The sequence below is a fragment of the Lithobates pipiens genome, unplaced genomic scaffold (genome assembly GCF_037356315.1).
Source record: "Lithobates pipiens isolate NorthernLeopardFrog02 unplaced genomic scaffold, aLitPip1_a1.2 Scaffold_8, whole genome shotgun sequence".
Lineage (NCBI taxonomy): Eukaryota > Metazoa > Chordata > Amphibia > Anura > Ranidae > Lithobates > Lithobates pipiens.
Window position 1 is genome coordinate 590,453,279 of NW_027507903.1, and position 27,326 is coordinate 590,480,604.

Sequence of the window (27,326 nt, forward strand, 5' to 3'; positions counted from 1 at the left end):
ATAGCATACTTTAGAACCCCTGTTAAAGTCTATTAGACTCCAACGTTCAAAATCTAAAGTGCTAATTTTAAAGACTAATTTGCAAGTCACCGTCCTAAAAAGTGTTTGGGGATCCGGTTCCTGCCCCAGGAAACATGTATCAATGCAAAAAAAAAAAGTTTTAAAAATGGCCGTTTTTTCAGGAGTAGTGATTTTAATAATGATTAAAGTGAAACAATAAAAGTGTAATATTCCTTTAAATTTCGTAGGGGGGGGGGGGGTTGTCATAGTATGCCTGTGAAGGGGGCTCATGTTTCTGGTGCTTAGAACTGTCCCTGCACAAAGTGTCATTTATGCAGGAAAAAAAAAAAAAAGTCCTTTAAAATCACTCGCAGCTATTATGAATTGTCGGCTCCGTAATACAGAGAACACTCATTGAAAGTCATTGATAAAAAAAAAAAAATAAAAAAAAGCGTGGGGGGTCCCCAAAATTCAATTACCAGGCCCTTCAGATCTGGTATGGATATTAAGGGGAACCCTCCCTCAAATTTAAGAAAAAATTGACGTGGGGGTCCCCCTAAAAATCCATATCAGACCCTTTATTCGAGCACGCAACCTGGCAGGCCGCAGAGGTTGCGTACCCCTACCATTTCACAAAGAAAATGTAAAAAAATCGTTAAATAAGACAAACACACTTTTTGAAAAATTCCATTTATTAAAAAAAAAAAAAAAAAAAAATAAAGATTCCAGCGGCGGTAATCCACTCTTGCTATCCAGCGACGGACGGTCATCTCTCCAGCGATGGCTCATCTCATCCAGCGCAGCGAATGCATCCTTCTTCAGGCCGCCGGAATCCTTGCAGTGTCTCCTCTGCGGAGACAGAAGAAGGATGCATTCGCTGCGCTGGATGAGACGAGCCATCGCTGGAGAGATGACCGTCCGTCGCTGGATAGCAAGAGTGGATTACCGCCGCTGGAATCTTTATTTATTTATTTATTTTTTTAATAAAGGAATTTTTCAAAAAGTGTGTTTGTCTTATTTAACTATTTTTTTTTACACTTTCTTTGTGAAATGGTAGGGGTACTTTTGTACCCCCTTACCATTTCAAACAGGGGGGGGCCGGGATCTGGGGGTCCCCTTGTTAAAGGGGGCTTCCAGATTCTGATAAGCCCCCCGCCCGCAGACCTCCACAACCACCGGCCACGGTTGTGGGGAATGAGGCCCTTGTTCTCATCAACATGGGGACAAGGTGCTTTGAGGGGTCACAGACCCCCAAAGCATCCTCCCAATGTTGAGGGCATGTGGCCTGGTACGGTTCAGGAGGGAGGGGGGGGCGCTCTCTCGTCCCCCCCTCTTTTTCTGCGGCCTGCCAGGTTGCGTGCTCGGATAAAGGGTCTGGTTATGGATATTTAGGGGGAACCCCACGTCATTTTTAAAAAAAATTTGACGCGGGGTTCCCCTTAAAGTGGTTTGGTACCTAAAAATGAAAGTTCATGTTATTAAAATCAACAGATAGCATACTTACCTAAACGAACCCTGAAAAAAAAAAAATATTATTTACTTACCTTTTATTTCTGATGTTTCAGCTGACTTCCGGGTTGTCCTCCCGTGGGAGTAGGCGTGGCTATCGTCCTCGCAATGGTCCCTGGGAAATTTCCCAAGAATCCATGGGGGACAATGAAAGTTTTTCTTTCCTTGTCACTGCTCTCACTGAGCATTTGCAAGATGGAGCGGAGCATGCTGGGAGCCAGACGTCATCATATACCAGGAAGTAAATGCCTGTGGGCTTCAGACGCCCACAGTTAAAATGGAAAACGCCAGAGCAGGTTTTTATAAGTCATCCTGAGGAAAAGATTTGTCGCGCCGGGGGTCAAATAAACGCCGGACGTGGATGCCAATCGAAGGTAGCACTCGCCCACCAGTGAGACAGGTAAGAAAAAAAAAAAAAAAGGAGCGGAATCCCGCTTTAATATCCATACCAGACCTGAAGGGCCTGGTAATTGAATTTGGGGGACCCCCATGCTTTTTTTTTTTTTTTTTTTTTTTTATCAATGACTTTCAATGAGTGTTCTCTGTATTACGGGAGCCGACAATTCATAATAGCTGCGAGTGAGTTTAAAGGACTTTTTTTCCTGCATAAATGACACTTTGTGCAGGGACAGTTCTAAGCACCAGAAACATGAGCCCCTTCACAGGCATACTATAGACACCCCCCCCCCCCCCCCCACGAAATTTAAAGGAATATTACACTTTTATTGTTTCACTTTAATCATTATTAAAATCACTGCTCCCGAAAAAACGGCTGTTTTTAAAACTTTTTTTTGCATTGATACATGTCCCCTGGGGCAGGACCCGGGTCCCCAAACACTTTTTAGGAATCTTAAAAGTCTCTAAGAATCTTTTCTCTGTCAAATATTTTCTCTATATAATCTTGGACTGATAGAGGTAAGGTTAGGCACATTCGACCACAGGTTCTATAGACACAGATTGTTATTGTCAGAGTCACGTCGAATCTCCTATTCTATATCGGACTGTTGTAACAATGAAAATGAAAATAAAGCATTTATTTATGTCGGATCTTTCGTTTTTCGGATTTTGTGCTTTCGTTATCATTTGTCAAAACAAAAACGAAAATTGCTGAAATTCGGACGAAAATGCATTCGGACGAAAACAAATGCACATGTCTAAACAGCACATGTGCCACTTCGCAAGCGGGTTCAGAACATCTCCAGGTATACTATTCAAAGGATAACATAACACAAAACACCACAACATATTTAGAAGGAAAAAAAAGGAAACCGTTAAATGGTACATGAGAGAATGAGAAAATTTGAGATTATATACCATGACGGGTATACAAAAGGAAAAATATGTATCATACATAAAAGAGGATATAGTTTACATCTTCTGGTGCTGCATTGATTTATGGTTTAGAGTTTTGTGGGTCTTTGTATATCAACCAGGTATAGCATTACCACCGCACAGATTCAATATGTAGACAATGAGGGTTATTTACAAAAGGCAAATCCTCTTTGCACTACAAGTGCATTTGGAAGTGCACTTGCTCTAAATCTAAGGTGTAGATCTGAAATGAGGGGAAGCTCTGCTGATTTTATTATCCAATCATGTGCAAGCTAAAATGCTCGGATCTACAGCGACTGCACTTCCAAGTGCACTTGTAGTGCAAAGTAGATTTGCCTTTAGTAAATAACTCCCAATGTATACCCAGTAAATTCATTATCAGTTATTATTGCAATATATTGTGTTTGTTTTTTTTCCTTCATGGGTAAAGTTTATTGAATGGACTGTACATTACACTTGTAAATGCAAAATATGCATCATAGACAGGAACACGCTTAAATAGGGTGTACACATTTATACTGGCATGACCTCAGAAGTATATCCTAGGTAGGGAATCTTCTTATCCAGGTTGTTATCCTTCTACTTCAATGCAAGAACCGTTTCAAAGACTAACTTATTCTGCAAGCTTCATGAGTCAGTGTAGCTTATATCTAACCTTACAGGAGTACCAACGTTGATCTCCAGGATCCTTTTATAATAGGGGGGGGGGGGGGGGAGCGGGGAGAGAAGGGAAAAGGGGAAGAGGGAAAGGTCCCCCCAGGAGAGCAATCTGATAGCTAGCAATCAGAACCATGGGGGAAAATATTGCAATGTTTACTTTGACATTATGGGGTTAATTTAGTAAAACTGGAGCTGTGCATGGTAGCCAATCAAATTACTATGCAGGGGAAAAAAATAAAATAATAATAATTTGCACACTCCAGCTTTAGTAAACAAACCCCTCTAATTTGATATCTAATTTGATATCAACTCCTCCAGTGGTAACATCTGGATAATCGCATTAGATTCCCCCCTATATCATCAATTGATATATTTTACCAATATTACATACTATATTTTCTCATAGACTTTGTGAGTATTATTAAATTAGTTCTTGTTTAACCAGAATAATCTAGATGAATCTACTGCAGTGTCTATTCCTTCGTAAAATGTTAGCCAACACTTTATTTTTACACCAACCTATTATGATGAACAATATTAACTTGTGACACCAGTTTTTAAGATATAAAACTAAAAAATGTGTACCTGTCCAAACTTAATTACCTTACATGTCCTACATGTCCTCCACTATGCAACAAACAATATTTGCTCCACCCAAATTTGAAAATAAAGGTGAACCTAATAAATGTCCAAGGTGACAATAAGATCACCAAAAAAGCCTCCAATATTACTATGATCCTGTTTTTTTTTTTATTGAATAAAACACATGTCATCCACTATATAGCAAACCATATTCACTCCAGCCAAGTTTGAAAACAATGTGAACTTAAATCAGAGTTCCACCTTCCCTCAAAAAGGAAGTCAGCAGCTACACATACTGTAGCTGCTGACTTTTAATAGTAGGAAACTTGCCTGTCCTGAAGTCCAAGGATGTCGGCACCCAGCTGATCTTTCCTTCAACTGCCGGGTGCTACAACTGCCATTGCCAGTAATGCCACGTACACACAATCAAACAAGTCGGTGGAAAAGTCCGGCAAACTCAAGTCCGCCAAACAAACCCCCCCGTGTGTAGCCTCCGGCATACTTTTTTGACCCGAAAGTGCGGCGGACTTAGAATGCCGTGTTGCACTCCTAAGAGAACCCTGCGGTGAAGCCTTTTGTCTTCACAGCCGGGTAGGGAGGAGGAGGAGGAGGAGACAGATGAGCAGAAGTTCCACTGTGTGCTCTCACCTTGCCTCCAGGATGCAGTTCAGGACGAATGTAGATTGTTTTTTTTTTTTAGCCAAGCTGGTTTAGCAGGTTAACCCTAAACCCCCTATGCACGATACGAAAAAAAATAAAAAATAAAATATTCGGAAGAGTAAGGGTCCTTGCACATAGACGATCCATTCAGGTCCGCCTGTCAGTTTTTCAGGCGGACCTGAACGGATGCTCCATAGAGCAGAAAGAACCCCACGGTGGCCGGGTTTAGAAATGTTGTTTATTTACGTAATCAACTTAGATGACTCGACATGAAGAAAATAGATAAATCCCTCCTATGGTCCAAACAGAGATTGTACTAATACTCTAACAAACCCCATAGGCTGTTGGTAAACAAACTCAAGCCCCGGCCCTTCCATACATATCCAGATTTTCTCAAGCAGCATAATAGTACCCCCACGATGTCTAGTTTTTGGTGAAATCTACCATAAATTGTATAATTGCCTGCAAACTGATGGCCACTATACCTTCACTCAGGAGAAATTTAACTCCTTCATATACTCCCTACATCTACCCAAACTCTCTCCTGACCACCTTCCATCCTTGAACTTCGCAATCTCCCCTGAGGAATTGGAGGTGGTGGAAAACCTTTCTATCCAAAAAGCCCCTGGCCCTGATGGCTTGCCATACTCTTATTACAAAACCTTCCTCCTGATCCTGAGCCCACATCTACTCTCCCTATTCTCTTCCCTACTGAAAGGCACTATACCTCACCCCCAATTTCTCCATGCTCACGTTTCCGTGATCCCAAAGCCTGGAAAAGACCCCTCTCTCCCGGATAACTACAGACCCATTGCACTGCTCAATTCCGACTACAAAATTTTTACAAAGATCCTGGCGAACAGATCTAATACCCCAGCTTATTCATAAAGATCAAGTAGGTTTTGTGTTGGCCAGACATGCAGGTAAATAAAACGAACTGCCCAGCTCTGATATTGAGCCTCGACGCTCAAAAAGCGTTTGACAGACTTAGCTGGCCCTTTACGTTTGCCACACTCTCCAGCTTTGGCTTTGAAGGTCCCTTTATTGCCGCTTTGCATGCCCTTTATTCCCGCCCCTACTCTCAGGTCCAGCTATCCTCCTACTTAATCGCCTTCCTTCTCTTTGAGCAATGGCACTAGGCAGGGCTGTCCATTATCTCCCTTACTTTTCATTCTGTGTCTGGAACCCCTGGCAGCTGCCATTCGCAATCACCCTGATATCCAGGGTGTGACATTACGTCAAAGCGAATACAAGCTATCCCTATATCCAGATGATATGTTGCTGACCTTGACCAGACCCCACACTTCCCTCCCCAACCTACATGCCCTACTGCAACAATTTAGCTCACTTTCTGGGTATAAGATCAACACCAGCAAGACGGAAGCCCTTCCTATCCTTATCCCACCCTCAGCTCTTATTACTCTACAGCAAAACTATTCTTATCATTGGTGCACAGACTCCCTTAAATACTTAGGGATTAATCTAATGTCCTCTTATTCAAGCCTTTATCAGGCTAATTTTCCGCCACTCTTCCGGGACATTGACCGACTCTTGCGACAATCGGACCTTTATCCCATTTCTCTCTTGGGTCGCATCAATGTCTTGAAGATGTCTGTCATGCCAAGACTTCTCTACTTGTTTGAGACTTTGCCGATCTCTGTTCCCATGTCCCAGCTTAAAGCGACCCAGAGGTCATTTCTTAATTTTATCTGGCATTATAAAGCTCATAGGATAGCCAGTTCGGTTGTGCTCACTCCCAGAGCCGGAGGTGGATTGGGGGCCCCTGATCTCCTTAAATACCATTTTGCTACACATCTGAAACTGATCATCGTTTGGTCGCACAGGATGGCGTCCAGCGTTTGGTCAGACATCGAAATGAGTATTACTACCCCGGTCCACCCCTGCTCAATGGTCTGGGCAGGGCTGGACACTTCCATAAACCAGCTTAGAAATCTTTGCCTACATCCTATGCTCTTCACTCTTTCCATATGGAAGAAATTTTCCCAACGTTTTTCTCTGGCTTCCCCATGTCCACCACTATTAAATATATTGTTTAACCCTGACATCCCAGAGGAGTTTATCCTACACTCAAATGCTCCCCTGGACGTAAGCCGGAATCTTCCAACTCCATAACTTGGTGCACCCAATCACTCATACACTCCTATCTTTTGAGAACATCCAACAGAAATTCCAGGTTCCCAAAGGCCTATTCTACTCCCATCTCCAATTTAGACACAATTTTAGCTCCAAAACCCCTACCCTTACTCTGGACAAACCTACCCCTTTTGAGCTTCTATGTTCCCAAGGCCCATACCAAACCCATCTCATCTCCGAAATCTACAAATACCTGCATGTCATTCCTTCTCTCCCTGCCACAAGTCACTCCTATATGCACAAGTGGTCCCAGATCATTAAACAGATCATTCCCATTCCCCAATGGCAGAAAAAATGGGAAGTTGCTTCCAAATCTTCACGATGCATAGAACAGAGGGAGACAATCTATAAGATTTTAATGTTTTGGTACAGAACCCCGGAGGTCCTACATAAATATGATCCTGGGGTCTCCCCACTGTGTTGGAGATGCCAGAATAATATTGGCTCCCTTTTTCACATCTTTTGGGAATGTCATTCAACCTTTCTGGTCCCCTATTCATTCTTCATGCACATTTACAAAACCTTTTCGACACTAACCTCCCTCTAACTCTAATCCACTTCCTTTTAGGCTTACCCTTTCACGATTTGTCCACAAATGCCCAGAAATTAATAGGTTTTATTATTTTGGTGGTGAAACGAGCCATACCTCTGCAATGGCTGTCGCAATCTCTGCCCACACTCCCACAGGTATTACAAACCCTGGGAGCAGATTCACAGAATGGAGCACTGTATCGCTACTATTCATGACACACTACCCAGGTTCTCCAGTGTTTGGGACCTGTGGGTAGTGATGGACGAACTTCCGACGGGACGTTTCGCGAACGCGAAACGCGAACGGACACAAACGTTCGCGAAAACGACCGTTCGCCGCGGGCTCCATTGACTTCAATGGGAGGCGAATTTCGCAAACCTTTAGGTCGAATTTGCGGCCACGGGGTAATTATTAGGGGGTAGCACGTAGTCCCACCACCTGGACAATAGCATAATACATGTATGAGGTGAATTTGGGATCGATAACTACAAGCATTTTTTTTTTATTTGGGAAATTGTTCTGACAATTCAGGACTATGGAGCTAATGAAGGCAATGGAGGAGAGGGAAGGTCAGGGACCAGGGTAGGCAAACAAGAGGGTGCAGGAGATACAGAGCACTGACAGCAGCACCGTAATACAGAGCACTGACATCAGCACCGTGACATACAGCGCTGACAGCAGCTCCGTGACATACAGCGCTGACAGCAGCTCCGTGACATACAGCGCTGACAGCAGCTCCGTGACATACAGCGCTGACAGCAGCTCCGTGACATACAGCGCTGACAGCAGCTCCGTGACATACAGCGCTGACAGCAGCACCGTGACATACAGCGCTGACAGCAGCTCCGTGACATACAGCGCTGACAGCAGCTCCGTGACATACAGCGCTGACAGCAGCTCCGTGACATACAGCACTGACAGCAGCTCCGTGACATACAGCGCTGACAGCAGCTCCGTGACATACAGCGCTGACAGCAGCACCGTGACATACAGCGCTGACAGCAGCTCCGTGACATACAGCGCTGACAGCAGCTCCGTGACATACAGCGCTGACAGCAGCTCCGTGACATACAGCGCTGACAGCAGCTCCGTGACATACAGCGCTGACAGCAGCTCCGTGACATACAGCGCTGACAGCAGCACCGTGACATACAGCGCTGACAGCAGCTCCGTGACATACAGCGCTGACAGCAGCTCCGTGACATACAGCGCTGACAGCAGCTCCGTGACATACAGCACTGACAGCAGCTCCGTGACATACAGCGCTGACAGCAGCTCCGTGACATACAGCGCTGACAGCAGCTCCGTGACATACAGCGCTGACAGCAGCTCCGTGACATACAGCGCTGACAGCAGCTCCGTGACATACAGCGCTGACAGCAGCTCCGTGACATACAGCGCTGACAGCAGCTCCGTGACATACAGCGCTGACATCAGCACCGTGACATACAGCGCTGACAGCAGCTCCGTGACATACAGCGCTGACAGCAGCTCCGTGACATACAGCGCTGACAGCAGCTCCGTGACATACAGCGCTGACAGCAGCTCCGTGACATACAGCGCTGACAGCAGCTCCGTGACATACAGCGCTGACAGCAGCACCGTGACATACAGCGCTGACAGCAGCTCCGTGACATACAGCGCTGACAGCAGCTCCGTGACATACAGCGCTGACAGCAGCTCCGTGACATACAGCACTGACAGCAGCTCCGTGACATACAGCGCTGACAGCAGCTCCGTGACATACAGCGCTGACAGCAGCACCGTGACATACAGCGCTGACAGCAGCTCCGTGACATACAGCGCTGACAGCAGCTCCGTGACATACAGCGCTGACAGCAGCTCCGTGACATACAGCGCTGACAGCAGCTCCGTGACATACAGCGCTGACAGCAGCTCCGTGACATACAGCGCTGACAGCAGCTCCGTGACATACAGCGCTGACAGCAGCTCCGTGACATACAGCGCTGACAGCAGCTCCGTGACATACAGCGCTGACAGCAGCTCCGTGACATACAGCGCTGACAGCAGCTCCGTGACATACAGCGCTGACAGCAGCTCCGTGACATACAGCGCTGACAGCAGCTCCGTGACATACAGCGCTGACATCAGCACCGTGACATACAGCGCTGACAGCAGCTCCGTGACATACAGCGCTGACAGCAGCTCCGTGACATACAGCGCTGACAGCAGCTCCGTGACATACAGCGCTGACAGCAGCTCCGTGACATACAGCGCTGACAGCAGCTCCGTGACATACAGCGCTGACAGCAGCACCGTGACATACAGCGCTGACAGCAGCTCCGTGACATACAGCGCTGACAGCAGCTCCGTGACATACAGCGCTGACAGCAGCTCCGTGACATACAGCACTGACAGCAGCTCCGTGACATACAGCGCTGACAGCAGCTCCGTGACATACAGCGCTGACAGCAGCACCGTGACATACAGCGCTGACAGCAGCTCCGTGACATACAGCGCTGACAGCAGCTCCGTGACATACAGCGCTGACAGCAGCTCCGTGACATACAGCGCTGACAGCAGCTCCGTGACATACAGCGCTGACAGCAGCTCCGTGACATACAGCGCTGACAGCAGCTCCGTGACATACAGCGCTGACAGCAGCTCCGTGACATACAGCGCTGACAGCAGCTCCGTGACATACAGCGCTGACAGCAGCTCCGTGACATACAGCGCTGACAGCAGCTCCGTGACATACAGCGCTGACAGCAGCTCCGTGACATACAGCGCTGACAGCAGCTCCGTGACATACAGCGCTGACAGCAGCTCCGTGACATACAGCGCTGACAGCAGCTCCGTGACATACAGCGCTGACAGCAGCTCCGTGACATACAGCGCTGACAGCAGCTCCGTGACATACAGCGCTGACAGCAGCACCGTAAGCAGCCCCAGGAGGAAGTCAGCACAGCACAGGGATGGTGTGATCCCCTCATAATAAGAACCCCCAGGAGGAAGTCAGCACAGCACAGGGATGGTGGGAGCCCCTCATAATAAGAACACCCAGGAGGAAGTCAGCACAGCACAGGGATGGTGGGAACCCCTCATAATAAGCAGCCCCAGTAGAAATATGACACCGCTCAACCTCTTCAAAGAGGAGGGTAGGGGCATATAGTACGGTGTGCTTTTTTGGGTCAGGGAAGTGAGCCAAATGAATTAAGAAGGTCTGTGTGCTTGATTCCAAAAATTGTTTATAGACATATACATGGTCTACTGATCACATGTGTTGAATTCCTCCGAGATCCATGCCTCATTCATTTTTAGAAATGTGAGGTAGTTAACACTGTGGTGAGCTAGGCGAGTACGCTTATCGGTCACAATCCCCCCTGCTGCGCTGAACGTCCTTTCGGACAGGACACTGGATGAGGGGCAAGCCAACAGTTCGATTGCAAATTGGGCAAGCTCTGGCCAGAGGTCAAGCCTGCCCACCCAGTAGTCTAGGGGTTCATCACTCCTCAGAGCGTCCACATCGGCCGTTAACCCAATGTAGTCGGACACCTGACGGTCTAGGCGTTCCCTGATGCTGGATCCGGATGACACCTGTCGATGGGTCGGCTGAAAGAATGACCTCATATCCGAAGTCACCAACACATCTTCAAACCGGCCTCTTCTTGCAGGCGCTGTTGGATTGGTACCCGCAAATCCTTCTCTGGGAGTGGGAATTGCTCCTCTGCCAGCGCACGCAAAAGCAGAATGCAGCATTTCTCGAAGCAAGGCCTGGAAGTGCTGCATTCTGACAGCCCTCTGCGACGGCGGTAACATTTCCGCCATTTTGTGTTTGTACCGGGGGTCTAAGTACGTTGCCACCCAGTACTGGTCCTTGACCCTCATGCTTTTTATACGGGGGTCCCTATTAAAACACTGGAGCATGAAGGCCCCCATTTGCACTAAAGTGGAAGCGGTGTGGTGGCCTGGCTCCTGCTCATCATCCAGGATAATGTCGTCCTCTTCATTCTCCTCTCCCCATCCTCGCACAACAGGGATCCCAGAAAGGTTTAAAGCATGCTCTTCTTGCTCCTGCTCATCCGCCCCGGCACCATCCTCCTCTGACTCCTCATCAGACTCCTGTTGTTGACTTGTCTCAGATAGAGTAGCCCCCCCTGGGAATTCATCCAGCATTGCGACTTCCTCATCTTCCCGCTCCTGCTCCTCCACAGCCTGATCAATGACACGACGCAATGCACGCTCCAGAAAGAAGGCATAAGGTACCATGTCACTGATGGCGCCATGGCTGCGACTGACCAGTTTGGTGATCTCCTCAAATGGCCGCAGAAGTCTGCATGTGTCGCGCATGAGCAGCCACTGGCGCGGTGAAAAAAAACCCAGCTCCCCAGAACCGTTTCTTTCGCAGAGTTCATACAGGTAGACGTTAACTGCACGTTTCTGCTGGAGCAGCCTATCAAGCATATAGAAGGTTGAGTTCCATCGCGTCGGGCAATCGCAAATAAGACGTCTGACCGGCAGATGGTGTCGCCGCTGAATGTCAGCAAGGCGAGCCATGGCCGTGTAAGATCTTCTGAAATGGGCCGAGATTTTCCTTGCCTGCCGCAAGATGTCCTGGACCCCAGGGTATTTGACAAGGAATCGCTGCACGACCAAGTTTAAGACGTGTGCCATGCACGGCACGTGCGTGATTTTGCCCTGTTTCAATGCGCTAAGCAGATTGGCACCGTTGTCACACACCACTTTACCAACTGTCAAATTGAGCGGTGTTAGCCACTCATCTGCCTGTGAACGCAAAGCTGAAAGGAGTGCCGGGCCAGTGTGGCTCTTTGCTTCCAGGCACAACAGACGCAGCACGGCATGGCAACGTCTCACCTGGCATGTGGAATAGGTTCTGGGGAGCTTGGGCGGTGCAGTGGAAGAGACGCTAGCAGCGGAAAAGGAGGAGGCAGCTGAGGAGGAGAGGGAGGAGGATGGAGTAGGAGGAGGAGAAGAAGAGTCAGGCCTGCATGCAATCCGTGGCGGTAAAACCAAATCTACACGGGTGCCACGGGTTACATGCTTGACGGCCGTCAGAAGGTTCACCCAGTGGGCAGTAAAACTGATATACCTTCCCTGCCCGTGTTTGCTAGACCACGTGTCTGTGGTCAGATGTATCTTGGCACCGACACTGTGTGCCAGAGATACATTCACTTGCCGCTGAACATGGCCATATAGCTCTGGGATGCCCTTCTCTGAGAAATACTTCCTTCCTGGGACCTTCCATTGTGGTGTTCCAATGGCCACAAATTTGCGAAAGGCCTCCGAGTCCACCAGTTTATATGGCAGTAGTTGGCGGGCTATGAGTTCTGACAAGCCAGCCGCCAACCGTTGGGCAAGAGGGTTATCCGGCGTCATCATTTTTTTACGCTCAAACATTAGGCCCACGGAAGCCTGCCTTTTTGCAGAAAAATGTGAGCTTGGCGTGATGGAAGGTGGAGTGGAGGACAATTGTGAGGAGAGAGGAGAAGGAGAAGTAGAAGACGAGGCTGGACGGTGAGAGCCTGCAGTGTGGCTTTGTGTGTTCCGTTGCTCCCACTGGGCTCGGTGATGGCTGCTCATGTGCCTTCTTAAGGCGGTCGTCCCTAGGTGAGTATTGGGCTTACCGCGACTAACGCGTTGACTGCAAAGATTGCAGATGGCAACGCTATTGTCAGCAGCGGACACGTTAAAAAAAGCCCACACTGCGGAGCCATGTGCCGGTGTCCTGGGAGCGCCAGATGTGACCGTACATGGTCGATGACTCGCTCCTGATACATTTGCAGTCTGCTTTGTCCCTGCTGTGCAATGTAAGTCATTGCTGCTTCTCCTCCCTATCTGCTGGTCCATATCTCCCTCTGAACTCCCCTCCTCTTCCTCTCTTGTGGGCACCCACGTGACATCACTAGACACGTCATCATCAACGTCACCTTCCCCACCGCTATAAGTAGAGTAGGCAGCAACACCGGGGACCAACCTCCTCCTTGGGCTGATCTGGGTACTGGCGTCAGACTGCTGAGTAGCGCTTGTTGCTACCTCCTCTTCCTGATCCAATACCAAGAGTGGCTGCGCATCAGAAATGTCCTCTTGATATGGATCGGAAAATAATTCCAGTGACTCAAGCGGAAGGTATGTGGTGGTGGTGGTGGTGGTCGTGTTGTTGGTGGTAGTGTCTTTGGGGGTGCACATAGCAGAGAGTGAAGAAGAGGGTGCAGATCGAGAGGATGAGGAGGGTGCAGAAGAGTAAGGCTGAGCGAGCCACTCAACCAAGTCTGGTGCATCCTTTAAAGTAATTGAACGCACCTTCTGCAACTTCCCACTTTGGCTCAAGCCTGTTGCTCCTGCCCTACCCCTACCACCCCTGCGGAAGGGCCTGCCTCTTCCTCTGCATGTCATTTTTTAAATGACCCTGTGACAAAACTCTTAGTCCCTATACCGCTGAAGGACTGCTGCAGTATAGGTGAGCGGTCAGCAGTGGTGCACGTCAACCCTATCTATTGTGGACCTATAGCGGTCCTTACAGAACAGCAGACTGTACCGCACTCAAGCCTATGTACCGTAGCACCCTATACCAAGTTACCAGTCCTTATAAGAACTTTTGTGGACCAAGCAGGTTGTGTATTAGTGTTTAGCAGACTGTACGTCAGTCCCTATACCGCTGAAGGACTGCTGCAGTATAGGGCAGCGGTCAGCAGTGGTGCACGTCAACCCTATCTATTGTGGACCGATAGCGGTCCTTACAGAACAGCAGACTGTACCGCACTCAAGCCTATGTACCGTAGCACCCTATACCAAGTTACCAGTCCTTATAAGAACTTTTGTGGAACAAGCAGGTTGTGTGTTAGTGATTAGCAGACTGTACGTCAGTCCCTATACCAATGAAGGACTGCTGCAGTATAGGGCAGCGGTCAGCAGTAGTGCACGGCAACCCTATGTATTGTGGACCGATAGCGGTCCTTACAGAACAGCAGACTGTACTGCACTCAGGCCTATGTACCGTAGCACCCTATACCAAGTTACCAGTCCTTATAAGAACTTTTGTGGACCAAGCAGGTTGTGTGTTAGTGTTTAGCAGACTGTGCGTCAGTCCCTATACCGCTGAAGGACTGCTGCAGTATAGGGCAGCGGTCAGCAGTAGTGCACGGCAACCCTATGTATTGTGGACCGATAGCGGTCCTTACAGAACAGCAGACTGTAACGCACTCAGGCCTATGTACCGTAGCACCCTATACCAAGTTACCAGTCCTTATAAGAACTTTTGTGGACCAAGCAGGTTGTGTGTTAGTGATTAGCAGACTGTACGTCAGTCCCTATACCAATGAAGGACTGCTGCAGTATAGGGCAGCGGTCAGCAGTAGTGCACGGCAACCCTATGTATTGTGGACCGATAGCGGTCCTTACAGAACAGCAGACTGTAACGCACTCAGGCCTATGTACCGTAGCACCCTATACCAAGTTACCAGTCCTTATAAAAACTTTTGTGGACCAAGCAGGTTGTGTGTTAGTGTTTAGCAGACTGTGCGTCAGTCCCTATACCGCTGAAGGACTGCTGCAGTATAGGGCAGCGGTCAGCAGTGGTGCACGTCAACCCTATCTATTGTGGACCGATAGCGGTCCTTACAGAACAGCAGACTGTACCGCACTCAAGCCTATGTACCGTAGCACCCTATACCAAGTTACCAGTCCTTATAAGAACTTTTGTGGACCAAGCAGGTTGTGTATTAGTGTTTAGCAGACTGTACGTCAGTCCCTATACCGCTGAAGGACTGCTGCAGTATAGGGCAGCGGTCAGCAGTGGTGCACGTCAACCCTATGTATTGTGGACCGATAGCGGTCCTTACAGAACAGCAGACTGTAACGCACTCAGGCCTATGTACCGTAGCACCCTATACCAAGTTACCAGTCCTTATAAGAACTTTTGTGGACCAAGCAGGTTGTGTGTTAGTGATTAGCAGACTGTACGTCAGTCCCTATACCAATGAAGGACTGCTGCAGTATAGGGCAGCGGTCAGCAGTAGTGCACGGCAACCCTATGTATTGTGGACCGATAGCGGTCCTTACAGAACAGCAGACTGTACTGCACTCAGGCCTATGTACCGTAGCACCCTATACCAAGTTACCAGTCCTTATAAAAACTTTTGTGGACCAAGCAGGTTGTGTGTTAGTGTTTAGCAGACTGTGCGTCAGTCCCTATACCGCTGAAGGACTGCTGCAGTATAGGGCAGCGGTCAGCAGTAGTGCACGGCAACCCTATGTATTGTGGACCGATAGCGGTCCTTACAGAACAGCAGACTGTAACGCACTCAGGCCTATGTACCGTAGCACCCTATACCAAGTTACCAGTCCTTATAAGAACTTTTGTGGACCAAGCAGGTTGTGTGTTAGTGATTAGCAGACTGTACGTCAGTCCCTATACCAATGAAGGACTGCTGCAGTATAGGGCAGCGGTCAGCAGTAGTGCACGGCAACCCTATGTATTGTGGACCGATAGCGGTCCTTACAGAACAGCAGACTGTACCGCACCCAAGCCTATGTACCGTAGCACCCTAGACAGACCAAGTTACCAGTCCTGATAAAGAGCTTTGTGGAACAAGTGAGTTGTGAATGATTAGCAGACTGCAGCAGAAGGGCAGCAGTCAAGTATAATATTCTTTCTATATTTGGAAGAAAGAATATTATACGTGTACAAGCCTATTACCGTACCACTGATACCAGTCCTGAAAAGAACCTTTGTGGAACTAATAGTAACAGCAAGTCTTTAAAATTATCCTCACTGCCTGACACACTGCTTCCTGCCTGTCCCTATACAAATTGGCAAAAAAGAGTAGGCTGGAACGATTAGCTGGAACAGCTCTTTTGTGGACCTGATAGTAACAGCTAATGATGATGATGATGATGATGATGAAGAAAGACTAATCTGGCTGAGCTGTCCCTAAAATAGCAGCATACAGCGCTCTGTCCCTTTATCTAAACTGACAAAAGAAACTCAGGCTGCTGACCTAACACCTATACCAGTCCTGAAAAGAACTTTTGTGTACCAAATAGCTAGCGTTTTCTCTGTCCCTACTCCACACAGGATCCTTTCCCTACAGTGACAGAAGAAAGAATGTAAAATGGCCACCGGATCGGGTGTATTTATAGGTTAGGGGGAATGTCCAAGTGTCCATGAGCTGTCATGTCTCAATTGGTTGTCCTGTAACACATGATAAACGTGTCACGAAAGGTTAAAGTTCTTGTATACATTAAACACGTAAGTCCGCCGGGGCGAACGACGGAAAAAGGCGTTCGAACCCGCGGACGGCGAAAGTCGGAAATTCGCCGCGAAACGACCGCCGGGCGAACCGTTCGGCCATCACTACCTGTGGGACCACTCAAATCTTAACCCAGGGTTCCCTCAAGCCCCCTCCGGCAGTGCACTCCCCCCTTGAATAGATGTGTGGCTGGAGTACATCCCCTGTCTACATTCCTCATAGGGATCCCTTGGTGCCCCCCTCCCATGGGATCTCCCCGAGGTGCCTCTGTCTGGTATAGGCGCTCCGGGGACCCCACGTATTCCAGATTCAATGGGTGGCCATTCTTATGATGTGAGGAGAAATGAGGGGGAACCATTTTGGCATGAACCTAGCCTAAACTGTCTTTTTAAAATGGAGAAAAAAAAAATAAAATAAAAAAGTACACCATCTCGTGTTAAAACAAAAAAAAAAAAAACTCCAATCTGTATCTCCCAAGTGCTGGGTATGTGCTCACCTTAACATGTGGGACCCATACTGGCTTGTAAATTTAACCACTTGCTTACTGGGTACTTAAACCGCCCCTCCTGTCCAGACCAAATTTTCAGCTTTCAGCACTGTCGCACTTTGAATGACAATTGCGCGGTCATACGACACTGTACCCAAATGTCATTTTTTCCCCCACAAATACAGCTTTCTTTTGGTGGTATTTGATCACCTTCTAAAAAGGTGGCTTTGAGCTACCATCAAGAGATTATGTTGCCTGCTTTCGGTTGTGAACAAGAGAATTTTATGTTGGATGTAAAAAAGGTGTGTTTGATTCAGCGGGGACTGGCCAAATTTCATTCCAAGTATGGGTTGTGCAGAGGTCAAGCTACCAATCAACTTCTGTACAGCTGCCCTGTCAATTTTCCTCACTCAAATCAGCACCGTCGGCTATAGCCTGCAGCCTTGATCAGTGTTTTCTGATGGCAGTGAAGTCTCTATGCTGTCCGAACACAATAGTTCAGCAAGGAGGATTCCACCATCCATATTAAGTCTAACTAGTGGAACGAAAAAAGTATAATTTCATTTATAGGCTGCTTTACAGCTTACATTTTAGGGTAACATAAGGACTCGGGGTAAATGTAAAGAGTTTACTGTTTTTTTAAGGGCTAGGTGAACCTTTTATAGATTATCCGCACTTACAGCGTTTACCACAACACTTCATATTCCTGATATGTGTCTGCTGTGCCATGTGCTTGTATGGTTGGTCTCCTGTTCTTTGTATTGCTTCCTTTATGTGGAATCCCTGGTGTTCATGCCAGTCCTGCTTTCCTATTAAAAACTGACCACACTGGGGGACGCTCGTGAGCAGTGAATTAAGATGGCCGCATTCTAATCTCACTCCTCACCGCCAGGGCACATCAGCCTCTCAGCAAGCACATAAAGAGGGCATCCACCACCCCTCCTTCACTGACTCCCACAGCTGCCACACACCCCGTGCGGAGAAGGGCATTGGTCACGCGAGCGACCAGCGTGAGAACCGCGGACCGCACACTAGCTGGCACCTCTCCGGACACCATCTTTGAAGCCCTGGCCTCGAATCTGAACCTGTTCTCCCAGCTCGCATCCAAGGACCTGGAGTAGTCTCCCGCGATGAGTGAGGACCCGACAGTGGCCCCGCTCCAGCAGCCGTTACTCCGTGATGCTGAACTCCTCTCCCACTTCAAGACCATGCTGCAGGCAGAACTCTCGGCAGCAACAACCAAGCTGGCCACCCACCTAAAATCGGGGAGCTTGGCTCCTGCACCAATGACCTGGGAGGACAAGATGGATGCCGCCACTACTGTCCTGGAGAACCACGAACAGGACATTTCAGACATCAAAAAAGATCTGGATGTGGCCCTATTACACCTTTAGGATTTTGAGAACTGGGAAAGCAGGGGTAATCTGCGCCTGCGGGGCATACCCGAGATGGTCATAGACCTCCCCTCCACTGCCATGGCTCAGTTTCAAGAACTCATCCCAGCTATCCCCAGCGACAGGCTGGAATTCAACCACAACCACCGGGCGCTCAGCCTCAAGAAATCTGGGGGACCAACCCGGGATATCATCAAGTTTACCTACAACCGCACCAAAGAAATCCTCCTGCGTGTGGCCCGGGACAAACCCAACCTTATGTTTCAGGGGCACTGCTATCAAGTCTTTGCAGGTCTTTCCCAGACCAAGATCATGAAGAGGAGACAGATGAAGCCCTTCAGTCGCAGGATGACCTCTGAAGCCGCAAGTCCATTTTCCTCTTCCCTCGCCCCCCCCCCCCCCCCCCCCACCATCCCCGTAAGCGATGGCAGGATCAGACTCTTTCCCTCTTACACTGTAAATGACAATGACATTTGTCTTTTTCTCCATTTGCACAAGTCCACTAATGGCAGTACTCTAGTTGGGTTGTGTGTTGCCTGCCTGGACCCAGCCTACTGTTTCAGGCTTTGATGTCGGCCTCCCCTCCCATGTTTGCGATTTGTCCTCTACTACACCTAACCACTCTCCTCCTGCAGCATCAAGCCCTTGCATTCCTATTTGTATCCTGTCGGATTCAACCGTGCTGCTCCAGGACTTCTGAACTTATTATTTTACCCCCCATACCTTTTTCCACCTGCCCCTCACTGCCATTTACCACCCAGTCCACCCCCTCATGATCCTTACCCTGGACTTTCATATTGAGTGAACACCACTGATTTCATAAGCTGATGCACATAAATGAGAACCCCCTCGGTTTGGTTTGCAGAGTTTCCACCCCCCACCTCTTTGAAGTATGGCCCCAAGCATGCAGGGGACAGAGGAGCGCGCCATACCCCTTCACCCTCCCCTAACTTCCCTGCCCCCTACCTCCTGTTTGCTCCTACCCGGGCCTCTGCCTGCGATGTTTGTTTATGTCCCTTTTTTTAAAATCTCATCCAGACTCATGGGGGGCCCCCGCCTCTCGCTTGTGATAGCGGCTGGCTCCATGAAATTTCTAGATGGACCCCATAACAGACCCAGTTAGCCGGATGGCTGGGGATTAGTCTGACTATATGATTTGGATCTTAAGGGTTGTTTATCCATTATGTTTATTACTGTTATAAGGTAATTGAGCAGAATGTTCATGATGCACTAAATTGCTTTAACTAATTTTTAGCTGACACACCCTGGGATTTTTTTTTTTTTTTTTTTTTTTTTTTTTTTTTTAAGTTTACTCGGACTCTCCGGGGGCCCGCTTCTCGATGGCACTTGTGCCTGGTAGCTGGCTCCAGGAGACCCCTTGATGGACTTTATGACGAATCCCTTTGCATGGCTGGCTGGGGACTAATATAACTATATGATCTGAATCTCAGGGGTTGTTTATTCTAAATGTTTATTACTGTTATAGGACAGTTTTGTGTTAAGAGTTCAAGAAGCAGTTTCTCACTTTAACTCATTCTCAGGCTGATTGTTAGTGCCCGTCCAATGGGCTTGCTTTGCCCCTTTAGTCTGGGCTTCTTCTATAGTTGGCTCAGTTATTTCTCTCCCCCCCTTCCCTGTATTTTAAGCTATCATGACCTAGAATGGCCATGTGTCCACGCCTAGCATGGGGTATTTAGTACCTTTTTTTGTCTCCCCCATCCTGCCTCTTGTCTCTCTTCTTCTTGTACTCTCCCTTATCCTTATCTTCTCTCATTCCTTCAAGCTGGAAATCCACTAAAGTCATTGACCAGGGTCCCTGCTGAACTTGGTTACTGCTGCTGGACTCCATCATGTGAGCCAACCTTCATCTCCTCGAGGCCATTTGTATATAAATCAAATATTCCTATATTCCCTTCATTTTAAATATTATATGTATAGCCCTTGTTTTATTTTCAGTTTTTTCATAATATATATATATATATATATATATATATATATATATATATATATATATATATATATATATATATATATATATATATATATATATATATATATATATATATATATATATATAATTGCTTAACTATATGAATTATTGATTGCTTTGCACTGTTCAATGTGTATCTAATTTTAGACCTCCTCCGGATGAAGCGGATAACTCCACGAAACTAGTCGAGGAACCTTTCACTTGCACCACCAGAATTGAATTCCACCATGAGTAACTGTACATACGAATCTGGGGTGTATTAGTTTTTAATGTCATTCTGTGTATATATTTTTTTTTCTATATTTGTTTATTCATTAAACTTTATATGAAATCTTATTTTATATTTCTCTCTGATTTCTATGTATGTTAATAAGTACCGATATAGTCCAACATCAATTCTTTTGGGTCTGGATTTGGTATAAGGAGATCAATCTGTACAGCTCCCCTACCATTTCCACAATTCCAAAATACTTTTCCCCCTGAACTATTACTGGATGATGGTACATTGTTTATTCAATAATATGCTTTTCTAACTGAGGCCATACTCCCAAATTCTTCTGCCATTTGTATATAATAATTAGCATTCTCCTGAAAACGCCATAGAGAAAAGGACCTAGGACCTAGGAACTTACAGATTTCCTGGACTCCGCAAATGCAGGGTGGAAATCTCACCCCACGCCGATGAACAAGAAGGCTAGAGACACCTTTGCAGCTGAATTAGACTTATTGGTCTCTGACTGAGCCGAGAGGGCCTGTGGTAGACCAAGCACAAATAAACCGGACGCAATGCCGCATCTCGTGACCATAACCATATTCGCCAATACGAACCTCACTTCAGATCCAAGCAAAGTATCTGCGGCTCTGGCAGACTTTCTGGCCTCCCTTTTATAGCAAACCTTCCCCTCGCGGACCACTTCTTCCGCGATCTTCATTTTCCTCCTCTTCGGCAGCCTACGTGACTCAATGCTGACATGACCGAAATGGAGGTGGCTCAGCAAAAGACTCCGCCGAGGCATCAGCAATGTATGCAATTGCTGCTGAAAGAGTAGCAAAGGAATCCAAAATCTCCTGCTTAGGGGAAATCAGCTAAGATATGAGATTTCAACTGGTTAACCCAATGATCCAGATTTCTTGTCACACAGGTTGTGCCATGGCCAGTTTCAAGTTCATCATCACCGACTGCCAGGATCTTTTTAGCAGGAGATCCATCTTATCCATGGGTTCTTTTAGTGTGCCCATTAGAGATGGACGAACTTCTGACGGGACGTTTCGCGAACAAGAACCGCGAACGCGGCCAAAAGTTCGAACCGCAAAGTTCACAGCAGGCCCCATTGACTTTAATGGCAGGCGAACCTTAAAAACCTACAGGTCATATTTTGAGCCACAAAATACTTACTAGATGTGCACACATAGACCCACCACATGGACACCGACATAACAAAAGTATTAAGTGAATCTGGGATCGACAACGACAAGCATTTTTTTTTTATCTGTGAAATTTTGACAATTCAGGAGCGCATGAAGGCCATGGAGGAGAGGAAAGGTCAGGGCAGGCTATGAAGAGGGTGCAGGAGATGATCACCAGCACCGAGATAGAGAGCACTGTTGGTGGTAGTGTCTTTGGGGGGTGTAGATCGAGAGGATGAGGAGGGTGCAGAAGAGTAAGGCTGAGTGAGCCACTCAACCAAGTCTGGTGCGTCCTTTGACGTAATTGCATGCACCTTCTGCAATTTGCCACTATGGCTCAAGTCTGTTACTCCTGCCCTACCACCCCTGCGGAAGGGCCTGCCTCTTCCTCTGCCTGTCATTTTTTAAATGTCCCTGTGACTAAAGTCTCTAGAGAAGTACAGTATGTAGGTGGAAGAAGGTATATAACACCCCGCTTCAATCAGTCGTTTTTGGGGGCCACTGGTCTATCACACCAGTTATAATACTTTTTTTTTTTTATTGTGTTTGTCACCCTTTGTAGTATCGCTGCAGAACCACTCAGCAGTCACAATGCTGCACAGTGGAAATGCACTAGACTATGCTTTCTATATGTGCAAGTATTTTATAAGTGTATTACACACCAAATAGTACACCTATACCAGTCCTTAAAAAGGACCTTTGTGGACCTAGTAGCTAGTGAATTGCAGACTGTCCCTCAGTCCCTACACTGATAAAAGACTCGGGCAGCAGTCAAGTATAATATTCTTTCTATATTTGAAAGAAAGTATATTATTACAGGTACAACCCTATATACTGTACACCTATACCAGTCCTTAAAAAGGACCTTTGTGGACCCAATAGTAATAGCTAGCGATTAAACTGATTGTCCCACACAGCGTCCTGTCCCTACACTGACAAAAGACAGCTGCAGGCATGGTCCTATTGAATTTTGACAGTGAGTGCATGGAGAAAATCCCCAGCCTGATGTCATAGGGAAGAGGAGGATTAGGGAAGGATAGACAGATGCTGAACATGTTACACCCAAAATATGGGTGTAGCATGTTCAGAAAAGTGAACTGATCCTTAAAGCCGGCCAAAGAGGTTCGAACCTTGGCCAGTTCAGCAAGGACCAACTGAGATTCAATACATCTATGGGCAGCCTGATTATACCAAAGTCAATCAATCAAATTGGGTACAACCAGCTTGTCGGATTTCTAGTATGCAATTATTGCCAGCAGCTATAGCCTCTACCAATAATAATAATAGTGTTCTCCTGGAAGGGATGGCTCCCCGCCACCTTCCCATCTGGAAAGCACAATAGCTCCACAGCAGGGATACCTCCATCAACACTGATTGTGTTGATGGGGGGGGGGGGGGGGGGGGGGAAAAAAGTCGAGAAAGTTTCTTTCCTGCAACTTGTGGTTGCAAGAGAGAAAAAAAAAAAAAAAAAAAAGTCACATAATCTTTGGCTTGCCTTAACCTATTTGCAGTTCAGATGCACACACTCTGTTACACAGATATCCTTCGCCCCCCCCCCCCCCCGCCCCCCGATCTACAACATTTCAGGCAGGATATACTCTGAAAAATTTTATAAACATATTGTAGCGTTTGGTGTTAAAATAAATTGTGAATCTTGACCCCCTAACCAATATACTCCACCTAAAACTGTGCCTTCAAATTTAAAACCAGTGCTCCACCTTATGTGGACTCTCCTATATTTCAACACCATGTGCTCACCACATACACACTCTATCTTGACAAACTGCATCTAGATTATAAAATAAGTTTTACTAAGCTCTTCCTCTCATTGCCTCTGTTGAGGTGTAAACAATTCACTCTACTAACAAGCTCTAATCTGTTTCACTTTCTACACATATTTTACACTTGGATTGTCTCATACTAAATTTTAAAATATCCTTCCAGTTATGCTTTTTTCATACAGCTCAGGGAATACCCAGAGTATTTATCACCATTTACCATCTGGCTACCTACAGATTATGAATACCTACTAAAACCGTATGTTTGAAGCTCTAGGGCTCAACATAATTTTGAAGTGATCCCACCAATTGTAAACCTATTTCTTCATTTACCATCTAATCTTCACCCCTCCCCCTTTGGTTTTCCTTGTTTTTTGGAAAAATGGGTGCCTGAAATTTTGTCAATCTCTTTGCCTGCCTCGCTGGCTTGGGTTCCCCATTCCTGGGATATATTTGAAGAAATGTAAGTAGTTATGGATGAATATTAGAAGATTTAAAATAAGAATGTTGTATCCACCCCCACACTGTGATGTCCCCCACGTCCAAACCCCTCCCCTTCTTTTTTTTTATTCCCATGAAACACCTTAGCATTTGTATACATGGTATAGTGAAATATGCTATGTTTATTCGGATACATATAGTTTTAATGCATTTTTATGATCTTATATGTATACATATATATGTTTTTCTCTTATTTTATTCCATTTTTTCTCCTTGTAATATAGAACACTTGTATCAGCTCCTGAAGAAGCGTCATCTATTAGACGCAAAACATGTAGAGCACCAGAACATATGTAATTTCTGACTGTATGGTTGATATCCTCTACTTTATATTTATATAAATATGTATCTTGTTTTTCCTTTTTGGAAATTGAGTGGATTATATTACCCTTGATAGGATATCTATTAGGTCATAAATGTGTATGTATAAGGAGGAACAATTTTTCTTTGTGTTTGTTAAAAAAAAAATTTTTCCTTTTTTTTTTTTATTTTATTGACTGTTTATATTTTTTATTTTGATAATAAATAGAGATAAGCTCTCTTGAGTATATCAGTTGTGTTTACAACTTCTTTTATGCCTAAAAAGTCCAATTGAACCCACACATTTTTTCTTTTGAGGTCTTTTATGTGAAGGTTCTTTCATCCATATTAATTTTTTTCTCCCCAATTCCCCCCATTTCCTATTAATGTCTATATTTACAATGTGCCTTCAAATTTAAAACCAGTGCTCCACCTTATGTGGACTCTCCTATATATTTCAACACCATGTGCTCACCACATACACACACACTCTATCTTGACAAACTGCATCCTATTAAACATTAGTGCCTCACCTTATAACAGGTTGGTGTAAATCAGTGTTAGGCCCCGTACACACTATCAGATTGTCTGCTGAGTTTTTCCTTCAGATTTACCAAAACCATATAATATGAGGTCAAAGCTTAGGAGTTTCAATGTGTATGCAATCAGGCCGGCCCTTCTACTACATGGTTTTGGTAAATCTGAAGGAAAAAAACTCAGCAGACAATCTGATAGTGTGTATGGGGCTTTAGAGTACATAGATAGATCCAGATTATGCTGGCATTATAGTTAAACAAAGACTTATTTAATAGGTATGATTTAATAATATTAGTGAAATATCAATTGTTAAAATGATACATTGTATATGACAGAGTGAGTATAAATGGTTATCCAGATATTACCTCTGGAGTTGATATAGCCAAGTTAAACATTGGAATAATAACTGATCATGGGTTTACTGAGTATACATTGTACTTCCTAATTTAGGACCTATTCACACTGGGACATGGTCCAAGTTCCTTTGCAATTCAGTGCAGTTGGGCAGTCCATGCATTTAAAATTGGGCTGCAAATTGTACCAAATCATTCAAGAAGTAGTACACTACTTTTCAAAAATGCACCACACCAAATCAATGCACTGCAGTACCATGCAGGCAAATGCACTGCATTTGTAATCTGCATTTGGGGGAGGGGGAGGTGTCTAACAATGTATTGCCACTCAGATCACAAAGAAAGCACCTTTGAACGCAGTGCGGCAAACACATATGCGAGGACCCCACCTACCTGTTCTGGTATGAAGAAGCGCTTTTATTTTTTTATTTTTATTTTTTTTAACGGATTCTTAAAATGCTTTAAAATATTCTCTGCTGCCAGAGTATCATTCAGTTCAATATACAAACATATCACCTGTACAAGGAGTTCAATTCACCTACCTGCAATGGAGTCGTATGAGGATCCCTCAGTATCTCCTTGTCTAAGCAGTTTTTGTACCTGCCTAAGGCAGTGGTTCTCAACTCCTGTCCTCAGGAGGTCAGGTTTGCAAGATAACTGAAATATACCACAGGTGATCTCATTTGCTGCTCAGTGATTGCATTATACTAGTCTGCATCTCCCCAAGGTAATACTTAACCACTTGCCGACCGCCATATAGCAAAATGACAGCGGCAAAGTGGTTTCAATATATCGCATCGCGACGATCGTTGTTGCAGTGTCTCAGAGTGACACACAGCAACTCCGATCTAGGTAAAGACAGAGACTCTTTACCACGTGATCAGCCGTGTCCAATCACGGCTGATCACGATATAAACAGGAAGAGCCGTTGATTGGCTTTTCCCCACTCGCGTCTGTCAGACACAAGTAGATGAGAGCCGATCGGCTGCTCCTCTGACAGGGGGGGGGTGTGTGCTGATTGATTATCAGCACAGCCCCCCGAGGTGAAGGAGAAAACGTACTTATTTACAGAGTTTTGTAACCGAAATAAAACAAAAACATTTTTTTTCAAAAATTTTGATCATTTTTTTATTTGTTTAGCAGGAAATAAAAATCCCAGAGGTGATCAAAATACCACCAAAAGAAAGCTCTATTTGTGGGAACACAATTATAAAAATGTAGTTTGGGTACAGTGTAGCATGAATGCGCAATTGTCATTCAAAGTGTAACAGCACTGAAAGCTGAAAATCGGTCTAAGCAGGAAGGTGTATGAGTGCCCGGTATTAGAAGTGGCTAAAATCTGGCCTGCTAGTGGGTTCTGAGGATAGGCGTTGAGAACCACTGGCCTAAGCTCTCTCTCTCCTTTAACCACTTCAGCCCTGGAAGGATTTGCCCCCCTTAATGACCAGGCCAATTTTTTTACAATAAGGTACTTTATAGTTAGTTACTTAGTAAGGTTGAATAAAAACACCAGTCCATCATGAGTGTCTACAACTGTTCCAATCCATGTACATTGCACACTCACATTGGTCCCTACCCTCAAGGAGCCCACAATCCAAGTTTCCCATTCATATACTAGGGCCAATTTTGGACAGAAGTCAATTAACCTACCTGCATGTCTTTGGAGTGTGGGAGGAAACTGGAGTACCCAGAGGAAATCCATGCAGGCACAGGGAGAACATGCAAACTCCAGGCAGGTAGTGGTTGGGATTTGAACCAGCAATGCTTTTTACTGCTAGGTAAGAGTGCTAACCACTACACCACTGTGCCGCCCAACTGACAGTTGCGCGGTCATACGATGCTGTACCCAAACAAAATTGATGTCCTTTTTTCCAACAAATAGAGATTTTGTTTGGTAGTATTTGATCACCGGTTTTTATT

General features: G+C 46.0%; 1 protein-coding gene across 1 annotated transcript in view; it reads right to left on the reverse strand.

The window, feature by feature from the left end:
• Window positions 1-27,326, reverse strand: part of LOC143962290 (uncharacterized) — a 315,099-nt gene that overhangs the window by 47,870 nt on the left and 239,903 nt on the right. The window contains 2 exon segments of the mRNA XM_077471593.1: window positions 12,525-12,531; window positions 22,119-22,148. Coding sequence (XP_077327719.1) covers window positions 12,525-12,531; window positions 22,119-22,148 — 37 coding nt within the window.